The sequence below is a fragment of the Sebastes fasciatus genome, chromosome 21 (genome assembly GCF_043250625.1).
Source record: "Sebastes fasciatus isolate fSebFas1 chromosome 21, fSebFas1.pri, whole genome shotgun sequence".
Taxonomy (NCBI): domain Eukaryota; kingdom Metazoa; phylum Chordata; class Actinopteri; order Perciformes; family Sebastidae; genus Sebastes; species Sebastes fasciatus.
This window is the reverse complement of record NC_133815.1, coordinates 21,101,750-21,119,332: the sequence shown is the minus strand read 5'-3', so window position 1 is coordinate 21,119,332 and position 17,583 is coordinate 21,101,750. Positions and strand designations below refer to the sequence as shown.

The 17,583-nt window shown below is 40.7% G+C and overlaps 1 protein-coding gene and 1 long non-coding RNA gene across 5 annotated transcripts in view; one reads left to right on the top strand and one right to left on the bottom strand.

The window, feature by feature from the left end:
• The window catches only part of LOC141759893 (uncharacterized), a 488,172-nt gene that overhangs the window by 261,869 nt on the left and 208,720 nt on the right, over positions 1 to 17,583 (top strand). The gene's annotated exons all lie outside the window — the stretch shown is intronic.
• Positions 1 to 17,583, bottom strand: part of mmp16a (matrix metallopeptidase 16a (membrane-inserted)) — a 168,758-nt gene that overhangs the window by 69,097 nt on the left and 82,078 nt on the right. For 2 of the 4 annotated variants that reach the window (XM_074622363.1, XM_074622364.1), the window contains exon 1: positions 15,464 to 16,000. The exons of the other annotated variants lie outside the window; for them this stretch is intronic. In XM_074622363.1, coding sequence (XP_074478464.1) covers positions 15,464 to 15,589 — 126 coding nt within the window. In that variant the 5' untranslated portion in view covers positions 15,590 to 16,000. Of the gene's footprint in view, positions 1 to 15,463; positions 16,001 to 17,583 lie in introns of those variants that run through there. 4 annotated transcript variants of the gene reach the window in all.

The window sequence follows — 17,583 nt, the reverse complement described above, 5'->3', positions numbered from 1 at the left end:
GTGGTGCTGCAGAGACGTCCTGGCCTAGACTTCATACTCTACACACTTAAGAAAACATCTTTATTTGGTACAGATCCCCACAAAAATCACACCATAATCATTTTAATATGTTTTTCAATGAAAATGAGAACAATGATGTAAATATGATCATTCCCTCCAATATCGCAATTGCAACATCAGTCAAAATAGTCGCTATTAGATTTTTTTTTTTTAAATCGTGCAGTCCTAATCTTAGTCCCTAGTATGGATCAAGTTCCAAAAACACTTACATTTCTCATAATACAACAAATGGCATATTTTTTGTTAAACCTCTCCTGCCTGGTTAAGTGTCCACGTCTATCAAGCTTCACACATCCAGTTTGCTAACAGAGATAACCCTGATGACATCACTATGACATCATCAGGGTTGTTTTCTCAAACTTGACACAGTCCCTCCATAACTTTGGATAAGTTTTAGTGCGGAAAGCTGCTGTATACCCAACGTTGAGCAAATGCTCTTGTTCAGTCAAATATTCTATATCTGTGGAACACTGCTCAGATTAGGGCTGGGCGGTAAAACGATCTCCAAAAATTTCACAATAAAATCTTCCGCAGTAATGATGATAAATTTCTGAGATTTATTTTTGATAAAGTTATTTTTGAATCTGTTTTTCTCTACCTGCAAAAAAACTAGACCAACAGCCGATGCGTAGTAGGCTCCACTGTAGCGTACTTCGTCGCTAATGTTGCGGCTGTAAAACGGTGGATAAATTGTCTTGAGCGTCACATCCTCCGCAAAACGACTCGTTTCACTGTCAGTACATGATCAATTCAGTCCGATAACATTTGGAAAGTCTAGAAGAGCCGCACGATTGAATTATTGTATCCCCATTGCCATCCCTAGCGCACAGCAGTGAGACGGCCAACAAGAAGGGTCGTATATACTATATACTGTACATATTTAATCAACCCTCAGTGACCAGACCCGTTCTGATAATAAATAACTGTATATTATAAACCATAATAACCTTCTTGTTTCTTAAGGGTTCTGTCTATAGGAGAATACTCTTAAAACTGTAAACCACATTTATTTTTGTAATTCATCCCACGTCACTATAAATGTACGTACATTTATAATGCATATGTGATTACCTTAGTGAATCAATTCTAAATGTGTTACGCAAGGAAAGCACAATATTTCAGTTACTTGATTTTCATAACCTCCATAATGAATGCTTGTCTCTTTCCTCAGTACCATCAGTCACACAGAAAGCCTCAAACTTCCGTGGTCAAACAGGCACCAAAGTTGCAAAAGTTGCACTTCCAGAATCAAAATGCAACACCGTCAAGATTCAAAGATATGCAAAAGTTCAAGGCTCAAATATATTAATACTGCATAAACTTTCAAAGATCGAATCCAAGTCTTTGATCTTTGATTCCATCATCGTGCCGAAGTTTATGGATTATGTCTCGACTCACGTTATTAGTATTTCATGACTTCTTTTGGAAGTACTCAAAAAAATAGACAGAGCTTGAATTATTACATTACGGGTCTTGTAGAAAGTACGGGGGGATAGCTAAAAGAACAATACTGCCTACAGTACAGCACACAGCTGACTGCTAAGGCGTGAAACCCATCTTCTTCTTATAATCCTAGAGAGAGAAAGTAGATCCTGACTGAGCTCTTTGCTTTTTTTCTACCTTTCACTCTCCTATCTGTCCTTATCGCTGTCTGTTTTCTTTCTTTATCCTCCCCCCTCTGCTGCCCTCTTCTCTTTCTCATCGATTCACTCTTTGTCTTCATGATCTATGGTTCCCGGTGTTCTGCCAATGTAAGGATTCCTGAGAGCAGGAGGCTCCGGCTCGACAGCCCTCCTTATTCAATAAGACAGAAATTCCTCCCCCGTCCTCTCTCCGCAAAATGGATAACGAGGGAGCTTGTAGGCATAGACGGCGCTGTTCAACAGAGCTGCAATGGACTACTTGTTGTTGTGATAATAATGATATGGAGCGGCAACCATACTTCATCTAGTGCTGCCCACGTTGCCCATTTAGAGTTGAAGCACTCAACTCAGCCAATTGGGAAATAAGTTTCTGCTAGAGCTGTCAGACAATTCAAATATTTAATTTAATCACATTTTGTATCTGTTCAAAATGTACCTTAAAAGGGAGATTTGTCAAGTATTTAATACTCTTATCAACATGGGAGTGGGCAAATATGCTGCTTTATGCAAATGTATGTATATATTTATTAATAGAAATCAATTAACAACACAAAGCAATGACAAATATTGTCCAGAAACCCTCACAGGTACTGCATTTAGCATAAAAAATAAGCTCAAATCATAACATGACAAACTGCAGCCCAACAGGCAACAACAGCTGTCAGTGTGTCAGTGTGCTGACTTGACTATGACTTGCCCCAAACTGCATGTGATTATCATAAAGTGGGCATGTCTGTAAAGGGGAGACTCGTGGGTACCCATAAAACCCATTTTCATTCACATATCTTGAGGTCAGAAGTCAAGGGACCCCTTTGAAAATGGCCATGACAGTTTTTTCTCGCCAAAATGTAGCTTAACTTCGAACTGTTATTTAGCCTCCTTCACGACAAACTAGTTTGTCATGGTTGGTACCAATAGATTCCTTAGGTTGTCTAGTTTCATATGATGCCAGAATCTGCACTAGCTTTAAAACTGAGCCTGCTACAACCTATGAATCACAAGTTGCATTAAAGAAATTAGTGGCGTTAAAACTAATTTACGCATTATTATCGTGTTAACTTTGACAGTTTATTCACTTTCCTGCCAAGAGTTAGACAGGAAGATTGATCCGTTAAAGAGAACAACAAAGGCAGCTAGAAACAAAGGATATACATGACATGTAGTTGACTTGTAGCTATCTTGACATCAGATAAAAATGTTTGAGGTTTAACGAACCAGTTCTCATTTTGGCGTGCCTCTTTGATCCATTCGCCCCAACTCTCAACCACATCATGATGCAACCGAATCAAACCCGGCCAAGTGTGAACACGTCATAAAACAAAAATAAGTCTCTAGTGTGTAATCGAATAATTATGCCGTTAGAAAAATAGCGAGTCTTCCGGAAAGAGTGGCGTGCTATAATGGAGGTTAAACTTCTCCAGAAATCAAGGCGCTCGTGAAGTGGAAAGATAAGGAGTCCACCAGCGTGCCCTGATGAAGGCTAAAATGTGAAATGCTTCAGTGCCTATTTTTGGGTTCTTGCCACACTTGATTTCACTCCGCTTTGAAGTAGATTTCTCCCGTGCTGCTGATGGGAGAAGAGCCTGGCATGAACTCACTTCTTCACACAGTGCATTTCATTTTCACCTTTGTCACACTATGAAAAAAAAAACAGCTTGAGGTTTCAAATCTTGGCCCTCATAGCGACCCTAAAAGGACACTTGAGTTCATTTAAACAACCGTATCTATAGAAAACGCAATATGCTGGTTCTCTGAGGCTCTTATGCAGCCACATACCTTCCAGGTACAGAATAGTCTCCAACAGAGAGAACAAAAAACACAATCAGACTTAGCAAAGCCATCTCAGGTAAACTCCCTATGCTACCAACACACCGACGCCACGCATCAGTAAAGAGGGGGCAGAGCGGTGGAGTGACTCAGAGGCCTTGTCCTCATCCAGACGCCTCACACAAGCACTGAACCGAGGCGAACCTGGAGCGTTCGCGTCCCCGGACCACCTCTCAGCCAGCCGGCTTGGCCCAGCTACCTGACGAGAAGAAGGCGGGCCAATTAGATGATGAGTGCCATCAAAAGGCCAGCCTGCAAGGCGATGGAATTGCTCTATTATGGATGAGACGTGCCTCAGGAAGCCCGGTCGGCATGGCAACGCGCCGACGCTGTGTGGCGGCTGTTGATGTTTGTCACCGAAGCAGCTGATAGGAGCTCGGTCCCCCTCAGGTTACGGGGACAGCATGAGACTTGTGCCGCAGATCACATGTGCATTAATTGTTTATGGTGAGTCGTGGACGTGGCAGTTAAGACTTGACATTAAAATGACTTTAAAAATGTAATGGGAAGCCATATACAGTGTGATAAAGTGACAGTGGCGCTACCATAAATTAGGTCTCGTAAAAAACTTTACCCCAGCATGTCCTTTTAATTCACTGAAATCTAAGTTTATACCTCAATTTCTGTGACAGTACCACGAATTGCGCGCTATTTCACGGGTTTTCACAGAGTGTGTGTGATACACACTGCAATACTGGAGGTAATTAGGCTCAGACTGTTCTATAAAATCTCAGAATTATGCTTGTGGTGCGACACAGACCGTCAATGAACTGCTCGGAGAGTGGAGTGTGTTTACAAGCCTGAGCTACTCAGAGGAGGTTTATAGGCAGAATGGGACAGATGGACATAAACTGTACCTCGAATATTTAAACAGTATTACTCACCTCGAGTACACACACTGTTCCTGCATGTTTATATATATATACACATACTGTATATGCACATACAGTATGCATCAGCAACATTAGATACCCCATCATGTGTATAGTTTAGCTGTTTGAGCCCAGCTGTGGAAGAAGCACTCAGAACTTTTACTTAAGTAAAAGTAGTAATACCACAGTGTAAAAATACTCTGTTACAAGTCCCGTATTCAAAATCTTTCTTGAGCAAAAGTACAAAAGTATTAGAATCAAAATATACCTATAGTACCAAAATTCAAAGTACTTATTAGGCTATAATAAGGCAGAATTGCCCAAGTCAGAATAATATATATTATATAATTTAAAATTTGCCACACCATAACCAGCTGAAATATTAATGTGATGTATACAGAGATGCATCAATAATCCAATCATATAATATATGTTATTGGATTGTAATATAATATATATTATATTACAATTCAATAATATAATATAATATAATATGATGGATTATAATTATTGATGCATTACTGTATACATCACATTAATATTGCAGCTGGTTATGGTGTGGCAAATTTTAAATACTTAACAGCTGGGCAGTTTAATCTACAATAATATATAAGAATGTATTAGTTGATTCAGATTATTAATACAAAATATAAATCTGTAAAGCGGTCAGATAAATGTAGTGGAGTAAAAAGTACAATATTTCCCTCTGAGATGTAGCGGAGTAGAAGTATAAAGTAGCAGAATGTGGAAATACTCAAGTGAAGTACAAGTATCTTAAAATTGTATTTAAGTAGAGTAAAATTGAGTAAATGTACTTAGTTACATTACATCTCTGACGGTAACAGATTAGTTTTGTTATGATACTATAATGATCTTAAAATCACACAATATAAGTGCATGCTATTTTGGATCTTGTCTCTCTATATATTCTTTCATAATTTAGAAGATAATTTGTCAAAACTAAGAGTGGTAACTCCAGACTCAGGGATAATGTTTCACATAAATTTAGCAGATGTGGTAGCCAAATTATGAGCCATATGTCACTTGGTACAACTTCACAAACATCAAGTGACACGGGCGAAGGGCTGGCAGGAAAGAAACGCTGCCTTAAAACTGCCTGTGGGCTGCAAAGTGTCAATAAGTTCTCCTCCGCTACGGCCGAGCTCCTGTCAGTGCTCGCCTCAGAGCCCTCCCGGTTTTCAGTCTACTCATCTAATCAGTGAATGATTTACACCCAGGGATGCTGAGTGAATACAATTAGCTCCCTGCTAGGACAGAAAATCAAGCAGTACAAGACCTTGCCCCAAGTCCTTTTTTTCATACCACAAATATCAGGCATACCAGTTATTAAAAAGTTGAAGAAGAAATCACAGTTTGGAATGCAGCCCTGATATTTATGGGGATTATTAGGAAACAAGACTCAGTCAGAACCGAGTATATGGCTGGACAGTGTATGGTCAGTCTGTGAATTTGTGGCTAAATTGTTAAACAAATAGTCAGCGGTCATGTCTATAATATTAAATACATGTCCACCAGGTCCGGCAAGGACACTACGGGACGAGCTGCTCCACTCAACTGGCCGTTGACCTGATTGGTCCCTGTTTTTTTGCTCGCCGTTTCAAACAGAAAACGAGATGGCGGCCTGCTCGTAAACTTTCAGTTATTCCGTCTAAACAATCCACCAAAATCTACTTCTGAAAACATTTTAGGTAAGAAATAGGCTATGCCACTGCTGAATCTCGTTTCCCTTAGATCGCCCAGTTTAACAGCTTGGTCCAAGTTTCGTTAGCCGGACGCGTCACGCTGGACGGGCTCATTTGCATCAAGTTGAGATTTTTCAACTTGATGCAAATACAGACCCTTTCCAACTCACCGCAACATTCACATCATGCACTGGGCGATTGCTTTTCCCGCTCTCCATAGGAGGAGGGTTGAGATGCACTCCGTCACCGGATCTGGTGGAAATCGGCCGATAGAGGAGTAGTCGTACTGGTGATTGGAACCACTGACAAACCCCCGCTGAATACGTAAACAAAAGACTGTTCCCGCCGTTTCATTTTGAAAGAGCGACCGCCAATGAGGAAACTCCAACACTCAGCCAACCAATCGTGTAACTTCATCACTTAGTCGGTCACTCAGTGACAGACTTTAGCGCTTGTAGGGCTCTGCGGTCCAGCCAAAAATATTTTTTTGTGTGATACGCAGATCCGTTTTTAAGGTTTAAAGTGGGTAAAAAACAGACAATGAAAAAGAATCATGTCACAACTAACAAATGTCACCTTGTCTCTAAATTAAATTACCTCTTTTCTAAGTATTTAGCAAAGCAGAGATATTATATTACAACATCCAGTGAGTGTGCCATGCAACTCGGCACTGATCTTTCTGATTGTATGATAAAACATATGTGGGTGATGGTAAAAAGTGGATCCATGTGTCCAGTAACAGAGTCGGGACGGAGCAGCTGGGAGTGACCGGCGCTCTGGGCACAGGTGACTCGTGGGAACACGATCCCGGCCTCCTGGGAAAGCCTGCCCGCCTCTGACCATCCTGAATTATTCATCGGTTACACGCGGAACCACTGGCGAGTGTGCCAGCCAGGGTCGTCAAGGCAACCGCAGCCTTCCTGCCCACACCACTAAACCACAAACCCACACGCGTACACACATAATTTAACTGCTGCACTTGGATTCATACTGTAAAATTTGCATTTGGAAAAGACTCAACATGACTTTTAATGATAGCGAAACTAACATCTGCACCTCGTACACACACACACACTGAAGAAAATACCGAATGCACACCATGTTCGCCGTCTCCGTGGCCCCATTAGGACAAAATGTCACAAAAATGTCACCCTGAAATGTCACAGTCTGATCATACATACTGATCAGAACAGTGCCTTTTCTGGTGGATAATCTTTTGGGGATTTTCCCAAAGCATTTTGATGACTTAAGATGTTGGAAAATGACAAAATAGGCTGGATTATGACATCTGAAACCAGCTGATGTCTTATAAATTGACTCTGCAGAAAGATCGTGAAACCTCCATATACACACCCTTATGTTAATTTTGGGATGAACTGTAATCATATATTCAAACATGTTGGTATAAGATTATATCGCCGCACACACAAACAGATTGCAACAATTGCCACGAATCACAAAATTGTGCAGTGCACAGAAATACACTCAAACGTTCCCCCGAGCGTTTCTGTCAACAGCTTAATTGACAGCCTTACATGTGATGCCCCATTGGCATCATCTAATGTTGCAGTTGTCAGTCACATTAAAGATTTAACAGCTCAGTAAGCTGTGACCAAAGATACATCTCATAGAGAGAGAAAGACTGTGTTGACATGCAGGGAGGAAGATTGGGAACAACAACACTTAACAATAACAAGTGGCTGCTGAGGAAAACTGGGCGTGTGTGTGTGTGTGTGTGTGTGTGTGTGTGTGTGTGTGTGTGTGTGTGCGTGTGTGTGTGTGTGTGTGTGTGTGTGTGTGTGTGTGTGTGTCGGCGTCTGTGTGTGATTATGAATCATTTAGGTCAGTGCAGGTGTTGTGTATTCTCTAGAATTGGGTGAACAGACTGACACAGACACCCCAGTGGCTTCGAAATCTGCTCTCTTACCAAAGCCAAATGACGTCAAGGATGCTGGGTGTGTTTGCGATCCGTGTGATTGCTCAGTGAGAAACGAGGGCGAAGCACACAAGTATAAATACACTCATAAGTACCCGTGCATGCACTCAGACACAGAAGGTAAGCCCATACATACAAAGTGCACCGTAGGTAGGAGAAAAATATGGCTGCATGGAAACCACAGCAACAACTTGGGATCTATTTTGTCAAAAACAAGAATGAAAACTGTTAAAGGAATAAATGACTATATTTCCATGTAAATAAAAGCCTAAAGACTATCACTGATTGATGAAACATAAAGGCAATTGTAACAGTAGTTTTTCCTTTTGCTGCTCTAAACCATAGAAGATGGACGACATGACGGCTCCCCAAAAGTGAAGCCAAAACATCTCGATTGCCCCCTGGTGGCTGGCTGCAGTATAGGTCATAAATCCCGCCCCCTCCATGTCAGAAAAAGTTAAAAATCAAAGTACACTTCAAATAAATTTTTCCCAAAGATGGTTTCTGTCATTTTAGGTAGTTCACACTGATGAATGTTCAAGTGTTCATTTTTCTGATAAGTTTGGTTTTAATTTGCTATTTGATGCTATAAAAAGGGGTTTAGAAGTCATGATTGACAGCGTCCATTGCGGCGTCCATCTATATATATGTATATACAGTCTATACTCTAAACGCAGAGATGCATTTTTAATTTTAGGCTATTTTGGACAATTGTGTAGCGTAGTTAATAAACATATAAGTACTGACAACCTCCATGACACAGGAAAGTGAAGGAACATTCAAACTAAGAGAAATTTCAAGTAAAAACACACCACAGTATCATGTACGCTGTTTGACTGGCAAGTGATTTCTGGGAAATGCGGTGCAAAAACAAAAAAACACCATGCCAGTGAATGCTTATCACCAAAAATAGCAAATAAGATCTTTCATATTGTTTTAACACTGTTTTGAGTTGCATAAATATTTAAGCCTAAGTTTAGTCCTGATAAAGAAATCCCTCAGCTGTTTGCTTTGCTCTGGTCACCAACAGGCCTGTGAGGGCAATGAAGCCACTGTCCCATGCTAATATGGCTGGGAAGACTGACAGACCCACACACACACAGACACACACACACGGCTACAACTGAACACATGCACAAACAGTGAGGAGTGAGTGATGACAAAAATCCACGGAAGTGAGAGAGACCACAACTGTTTACACACACATTCACATTCACACCAGTTGCTTTCCATTATTCGGATGTCACTCAGAGGCCGAGCATGCCGACTGGTAACATGAGCTGTGACGGGAATGAAGCTCTACCATTCCCCACATGGTGACAACAGCACTAAGTAGTTTGCATTGGACTGGACTGTGCCAGGCATTAGAATAGTGCTGGGAACCGCTACAGTAGTTACAATGTCAACGGTATGTGACTGGTGGAGTAGGGCTGGGCGTTACGGCTGAATTTAACATCATGATTATTAACACGAATAGTTTATTATGTACAGTATGTAACATACTGTATAAAATAATTAAATTGATGTTGAACCCAGTGAACTCCCATTGAAGTATTTCATACTCTTATCAACATTGAAGTGGGCAATAATGCTTGCTTTATGCAAATGTATGTATATATTTATTATTATTTATAAATCAATAACCAACACAAAACATCCTCACAGGTACTGCATTTAGCATAAAAAAATATGCTCAAATCATAACATGGCAAACTGCAGCCCAACAGGCAACAACAGCTGTCAGTGTGTCAGTGTGCTGACTTGACTAGGACTTGCCCCAAACTGCATGTGATTATCATAAAGTGGGCATGTCTGTAAAGGGGAGACTCGTGGGTACCCATAGAACCTATTTTCATTCACATATCCTGAGGTCAGAGGTCAAGGGACCCCTTTGAAAATGGCCATGCCAGTAAGTTTGGAGCGTTATTTAGCCTCCTTCCAAACAAACTAGTATGTTGGTACCAATCGATTCTTTAGGTTTTTGTATTTTCATATGATGCCAGTATCTTCACTCTAGCTTTAAAAATGAGTCTGCTACAACCTAAAAATCGCAAGCTGCGTTGATGCATTAAAGAAATTAGTGGCGTTAAAACTCATTTACGTAAGCATGTTATTATTGCATTAACTTTGGCAGCCCTAATATAATCATATCCCAATATGATTCCACCTGAAGTAGATAAACATTAATATTGAATTACAATTACACCCGAACACATATTCCTTTATTTAACGTTACATAGATTTTGCAATCATAAGTCTCTGATCTTATCTGTTTCATCGTCATGGCTAAAAGGCAATAACTGACTAATGTTGGATCACGACCAAAATATAATCAATTTTGTTTCTGACACAAGGTCTGTCCACAACATTTCACGGAAATCAGATTTTTTCGAGATAACTCGCTGACAGACAAACAGAGGGAACAGATCAAACCCTTGGTGGAGTTAATCATTACAACTGACAGTCAGACAGCTTTTATTAATTCATTCATCCATCTGAGACAGGATGTGTTAACAGATGGGAGTACACCGGAGCAACTTAACGCTCTCTTTGTTGTACAGCAGATTATCTCTCTGACTAAGCAACTTCGCTTTGTCTCTGGCGAGCAGAGTGGCGTGATTCAAACACTTAATGTGGCTCAGAGTGAAGCGCTGCACCTGATGCCTCGCTGTGAAATACTGAGCTTTTTTAACCAAGGCGACGCGATGCTCATGAGGCTTTGGTGCTTTCACTGTGTTGTTGTTGTGTTCCTAGGGAAAGCTACTGTGGTGAGAAAAATCAGCCATGAGTCAAAATATCACAAATCCCAACAGAATAACAAAGAAGGTAGAGTACAGAGCACAGAAATAGCTGTGAGTGATACAATGAGGATTTTATGTAACCAGACTATTTTTTTTTGGACACAGATGGAAACAAAAGGAAATGAATATATTCCAGCTTCACTGCAATGTTTGCAAATTCTTAAAAATGAACATAGTCTATTGGTCACATGGTGACTGCATTCAAAAGGCGGTTTATCTTGCTGTGAGACAGCTATACGGTCTGTTTTCGACGAGGAACTGAAGCCATTGTATCCATCTATGTTCTAGCCAATTCAACCAGACTCCATTGAAAAAAACAGTTATTTTACCTGAACACGAAAGTTGCTAGCCTCCCGCTGCCTCGATCGGTTCGTTTGTTTGTGTTATTGTACACCAAAGTCACATAATACCGCAAACAATCTAACTGATCAAGGCAGTAACCCGTGTTCTGCGGGGTAAAATTACAATTTTTTTCCAATGGAGTCTGGTGGTTTTGTCGGGGGCACAGATAGATACAGCAGCTTCCGTTCCCCGTCGAAAAGGGCTGTGTAGGTAATACACTGATTATCCACCTCATATAACAACTATGAGACAGTGTTGAACACAGACAGGAAAAAAAAGAGATTAAAAATCCATCATCTCTCTTTTAATTACTCTGCATTATGTAAAAGCTAATGATAAAAATAACCCGAGATAGCTCGACTGCTTGCACAGCCCACCTACAGTACAGTATCGTATGTGGCCTTGCAAGAGAAGGCATTTAAAAAATGACTTTGTTATTTTCTGTTTAAATCCATATCGATTTTATATGAAAACGCACAAGGAGATGACTGAAATTAACTCGTGGCTGTGTCATTGTTAATGACATTGTCTAATTTGCAGAGAAAACGACTTATTGAGGGGAAGACAATCGGATAAACAAAAAGCTGAGGAGCTTTGGGAAATATTTCAGCAGTAAGCACAGACTGGCAGATCTGTAGTGCTGGGCTGAAGTGAGGTGTTACAAGTTGGTATTAATTACTGCTTTATCACCCAGCGACAGCTTGTGCTTTCTGTAAAATGTAATCCAGAGCAAAGAAAATTGTAAGAAAAGGAGAAAATTGGCAATACAGTAAACTCAGCCGTGAAGTCGAATCCAGGAAGTCAGCACTAAAGCTGCCATCCGAAAAGTTTTCTAAGAGACCGCAGTCTGACCAGCAATTACAGGGATGGTTTAGGTGACCTCCCACCTCAAACCACACCTGTTATTTAGAGGATATACTCTCTCTATAACCTGTGGTGTAAGCGTTACACAACAAGTCACCAAGGAACAGCGCCGGGCTTCGGAGCCAATTTGACATAGTGGCCAAACCGTGGAATTACGACTTCTGAGTCCGTCACGTTGGGCCCAAAAAGACTTTTTCCCGTAGACTTATATTGTGAAAGAGCTGTAAATCAGCGAATAAATCATCTTCCCAGTATGAACACTTACATAGCCCTCATTAGGTCCTAAAAGTTGTAAAATGATAGCTGAATCCAGAGTTGTTTTTCATGCTCTTGTTCCAGCCTGTTCTCTTTCCCAGGCCGTCAAATACTGAGGCTTTGTCACGCCCCTTGGCATCTGTATGAAATGCCCCAGGTTTTCCATCAACTACGATGTAAATCCAACCACGGCGACAGTAAATGCTCTGAGAAAGTGTGCAGGAAATGACTGTGGAGACCGCTATTCGTGACCCGTGCGTTATAATATTCACTTTCACGTTACTACATTTTCAGTGTAGAAATGTAGTAGGTTTAAGTGCAACCATGTTGTTTTTTCCTAAACCTAACTAAATGGTTTTGTTGCCTAAACCTAAAGTGACTACATGCGATGTGACAAAGTGCGAGGGTTGGGATGAGAATGTGTTTGTTGTTTATGTAAGGTAGCCTGACCGAGCGGTTTTGTAGGCGAGGTTAAAGGAAATGTTAGTGCGCCTGCTCTACGGGCCCCACAGATGTAGAAGATCCGGATAGTTTTATACCTGAAAGCCAACCTTTTTTGGCTTCATGCGCCACTGAGCAACTTTCATAGGAATGAACAGGACCCCGCCTCCAATATGTATCCAGTTCTCTTTATACATCCAGTAAATGGCTCCAATGAAACCAGTTCAACACCGTCCACAGTCTTTACAAAATAGAAACTGGATACATAACTGGATACATAACGAAACTGTTACAGAGGGACATTACTCATCCTGCTACTGGCTGTACAATTACTGTCTAACTGCAGCATAATAATACTGCTGGATTAGGCTTTTGAAGCCAGACATGGCAACACTGGTTTACAAAGCACTTGCATTTTAGGCTATAGCTTTGCCTTGCTTCAACTACCTCTTAGGGTCAAATAAAGTTGTATTTCTGCATTCTATTGAACCCAATTCATAGTCCACCGAGTGTGCATTTTCATCTTCACTGACGTCCTAATGGACATACACAGTTACACACCTGAAAGCAGCACATTCTCACTCATGCTTTTGGCAACTTGATGCGCAAACCTTTAAGAGTTTGCTCAAGGGCATCATGTGGATAATAGGGGTAAAATATTCGCGATACGCCCTTCGGCAGGCTTAAGATTCCGCTCACCTCTGGGACACCCAAGACAATGATGATGGTGAAATTAGGGGCCACGAGTGGCTCGCATTACAGCGAAAAGCCACGAACTTGGAAGCGTTGAATTCTTGCAACGCATACTATCATGTCAGGAAGCTGGAAACAGAGATCACAGATTCGAAAACTACTGTAAACACATGTTCTGCATTCTCTTGGCAGGACGCATGACAGGCATAGCAGGAGGCTGCCATCAGAACTTTTACTCTTATATATGCATAAATGTATTGGCTGTTATTCCTACATTTTTCCCTATGAAAACGTATTCCTAAAGCTAAAGCAGCACGCATTTAAAAGCCAAAGGAGGTCACTGCCACAGACTGACTTTTCTGAAGTACAAGTAGCCAATATAAAATAGGAAAGATCAGAGTGCCTTGACTACAGTACATTCACTTGCAAGTTAAACAAAGACGATCTTGGAAAGGAAAGGGCAATATGCACAGGCTGGGGGAGGAAAATAACATGCAAGTCAAGGCAGAGGACGTCGTGGGAGAAGGGAATGTGAAGCCAAGCTAGGAGCTTGAAATAAATTAGAAAATATGACAATGATAATAATACCAGCTGCCGTTATGTCTTGCAAACAAAGAACAAGGCTAGATCTTAATGGAAAGCGTGGGTTTTTGACATCCGATTGGCCCAGAGTGAAGGTTATTTATGGTCATTTTAGGGGACATTGGTCTACTAACTCAGCCCAGAATAAGATATATCAACTGAGTACAAAGAACAAACCTTTTAACATCTTTATTCCCCCTGTCTGTCTGTCATGTGAGCTCGGACATTCTAACTGAATAACCTGTAGCATCTGGACTAAATCTGCTCCCTGCCTCTCTAAAGGGAGCAGCGTGGCACGCCAAGCTTGCAAATCATGTGGATGTGTGGATGTGGGACTTGAATGACTGTCAGTAGACATGCCAGGATGTTCCTGTGTGGTGTCTCTGTGTGTGTGTGCAGCCGAGTGTAAGAGACAGCAAAGGGGGTTGCAGTGTAACACTTTATGATAGCTGTATGCATTCAACTTTGGCTAAACAGAGGCGATTTGCTCCGGAAATAAAAACAAACAAAAGGATGTAGACAGATGTGCCCTTTATAAAACCCTAAAATTTCTCTTTTTGCCCACCGGGGAGGAAAGTGTTAGTTCTGCAGACTCTTGAAAGACAAACACATTGATTGTTTTTAAAGGCTGGTTAAGTGTTAAAGTTTATTGGCGTAACACTTGTGGCCAGAAGGCTTTTAACAATCCATTATCAGAGCTGAATAAAAGCGCCCTATGAAAAGAAACCTTTGTCTCTCAGTTAGAAATCTCCTCTAGCTGCCCACATTGTTGCCTGTTTGAACCCATAAGATCACTTTAAACAGAATTAAGTCTCAGAGCAATGTGCTGCTTTTGTTATAATGACACATGTGATACTATCTGAATGCTGTAAAGTGGATTTCCTTTTCAATTTTCAAGTCACAGACCTCTAAAAACACAAAGATCCATGAAGCTACTCTGATTAATTGACTTCTCTGGGAAGATTTTTGTAGTTAATATTGAATTACATGTAAATTTTATATGGAGATAAGACTATTAGAGTTTATTAAATTTAAACCAATGTTGAGTGTGTACTGGAGGACATATTATCATGAAATTAAACTTATTCTGCATGGTGACACTGCTTCTCAGCTGAAATAATAGCCCACTTTGAGAACATAAACAAGCCCAGATAGGGATAATAAATAAGGTTATTATGCTGTTATACATACTCTCATACTAAAATATAAAAAAAATGTCTTTTAACAAAATACATTTTAAAAAAAGTGGAGAAAAGCACACAGGATGGGACTCCAGGCAGCCCAGCTGGGCACCTCACAAAGACCCTGTTGTTATACTGGAACATCAACACAGACTAAACATGGGCAACAAAATGCATTATTCTTTTGAAATAACTCAACAGAAATACTGCAGACTAATAGGAGGCAAAGCATGAAATATTGTCAACATAATAAGGGTTCTTACCTCTACACTGAACGGCTGCTCCTCTCCGTTCACGGCGCATAAAATCCACAGCAACAACTGCAAGCACAGCGTCCCCATACAGCAGCTATTAAGACATCTCCTATTGCGGACCGCCAATAAAACCATAGTGAACCACCGCTGGTGTCGCTTATTGTCTCTGTTCGGCTCTTTATTTACAGTCGGTACAAAACACAATGGACAGCGGGGGATAAATCCTACACGTTTAGCAGCAACATTGCTGGTGTCTCGGTGTCTCTCAAGCAGAGGAGAGGAGAGGAAGAGGAGAGAGGAAAGGAAGAGAGGAGAAAGAGGGGATTCGTCGCTTCGCTTCGCTGCTTCCGCCGCGGTGGTTTCTTCAGGAGGAGGAGGTTTCTCCCCGGGGAAAGTCTCTCCGTTAACGCCTGCAGTCAGCAGCCTCCTCCCGGTTCCGCAGTCCCCGGGTCAGTCCTCCGGTACGCCGGTCGTTGTTCCAAGCAGACGCGTCCAGCCCGTTTTCTGCACCGCGCGGCATAGCTGCCCGTTTTCAACCCGTGTTTCCCACCCAATGCGCATGCGTTACCCCCCCCATTATCATCCCACTCCCCATCCAAACTCTCCTATAAACACAGTCCTGACGGTGTTTCCTCTGTCAGTACATTATATAGCTCCTTTATTCATACAAATAATCACTAAATCAACTTTACAAATTTGGAGATCCTAGTTTTTCACTTTACAATAAATGTAAAGTGAAAAACTTCTGCTTATAAATTTCAAAATAAAAGCAAAATGTAATTTATGCTCACATTATTTCACTTTTCAAACACATGTTTTAACAGTTATATGATTTTATCTTTGCCTTTTTATCTTTATCTTTTATCTTATGCACTTAAAAATCATGCACAGTTGCATGATTTTACCTGTGTACCCCAGGACAAAGACAACTTCTGGTCATAATTTTCAAAATAAAAGCAGAATGTAGTTTATGCTCACATTATTTCACTTACCAAAAACATGTTTTAACATCTGTATGATTTTACCTTTGTACCCCAGGACAGGATACCAGAATACAAAGACAACTTCTGCTCATAAATTTCAAAATAAAAGCAGAATGTAGTTTATGCTCACATTATTTCACTTTCCAAACACTTGTTTTAACATTAGGCTACAGCTCAAAGGTTTCAGCAAAGTGCTGAACCTGGCTTACTTTGGGCATATTTATGAATTTAATATTCGGAAAACTGCAGCAAGAAAATGCTTATTGTTACAACCAAGACCTATATCGAGACAAATGTGGTTGAAGCATTGCTTTAATATAGCCTACTTACTTTTTTTCCTGATATAAATGTTTCAGTGAATTGCATAAACACACTGTCAGTTATACAAGAATATAGAGTCCTCAAAAAGCTGTTTTATGTTTACATTGTTTCTTTTTATTGGTGTTTTTTCCTTCTCATTAAATGATGATGATAAAACTGCATGTTGTATCATTGTGTTTCTGTCTCTGTGTGTGTTGTTGTCTCTCTCGTTACTGTATTTAATGTATAAATCCTTCAAGGCCACTAGAGGGTGATGATAGGCTCAGTGCTCATTTCAAATAAGCACAACCCTCAGTGTATTAGTGAGTCTTCAATGGTACCCAGAGGTCCCTTCTGTGTCTCAGCATCGTTTCCAGTAGGTGATGATGATGACATCGGCTGTCACTGCAGTTACTGTAGTAGAGTAAGTGATGCGATCAAGGTTTCAAGGTCCTGCTTTTACAGGCAAACCTTTCATCAAGGTCTAATCATCTTTACAGATATAAAGCATGCTGTGATGATTTTATCTGTCATATTTTGAAAGTAAAAATATGTGATGTAAGCGCTGTTGCCTGATGAAAGAACTAATACACAAACAAAACCTGATCTAATGAAAAAGCCTTTTCTCTCTAATCTCCTCGGATAATAGAGAAGGGTCAGATCTAATGAGCCAGATCAATGATTTTCCACTTAGACTAACACCTGGGGATGAGGAACAAGTCAGTGTGTGTCAGTGTGTGTGTATGTGCTACAGAAAAGTTAGGTGAGCCGCACCATTAGCCGATTGATGGGGTTTCAATTTGCACACACTCACACACACACACACACACACACACACCACCCTCC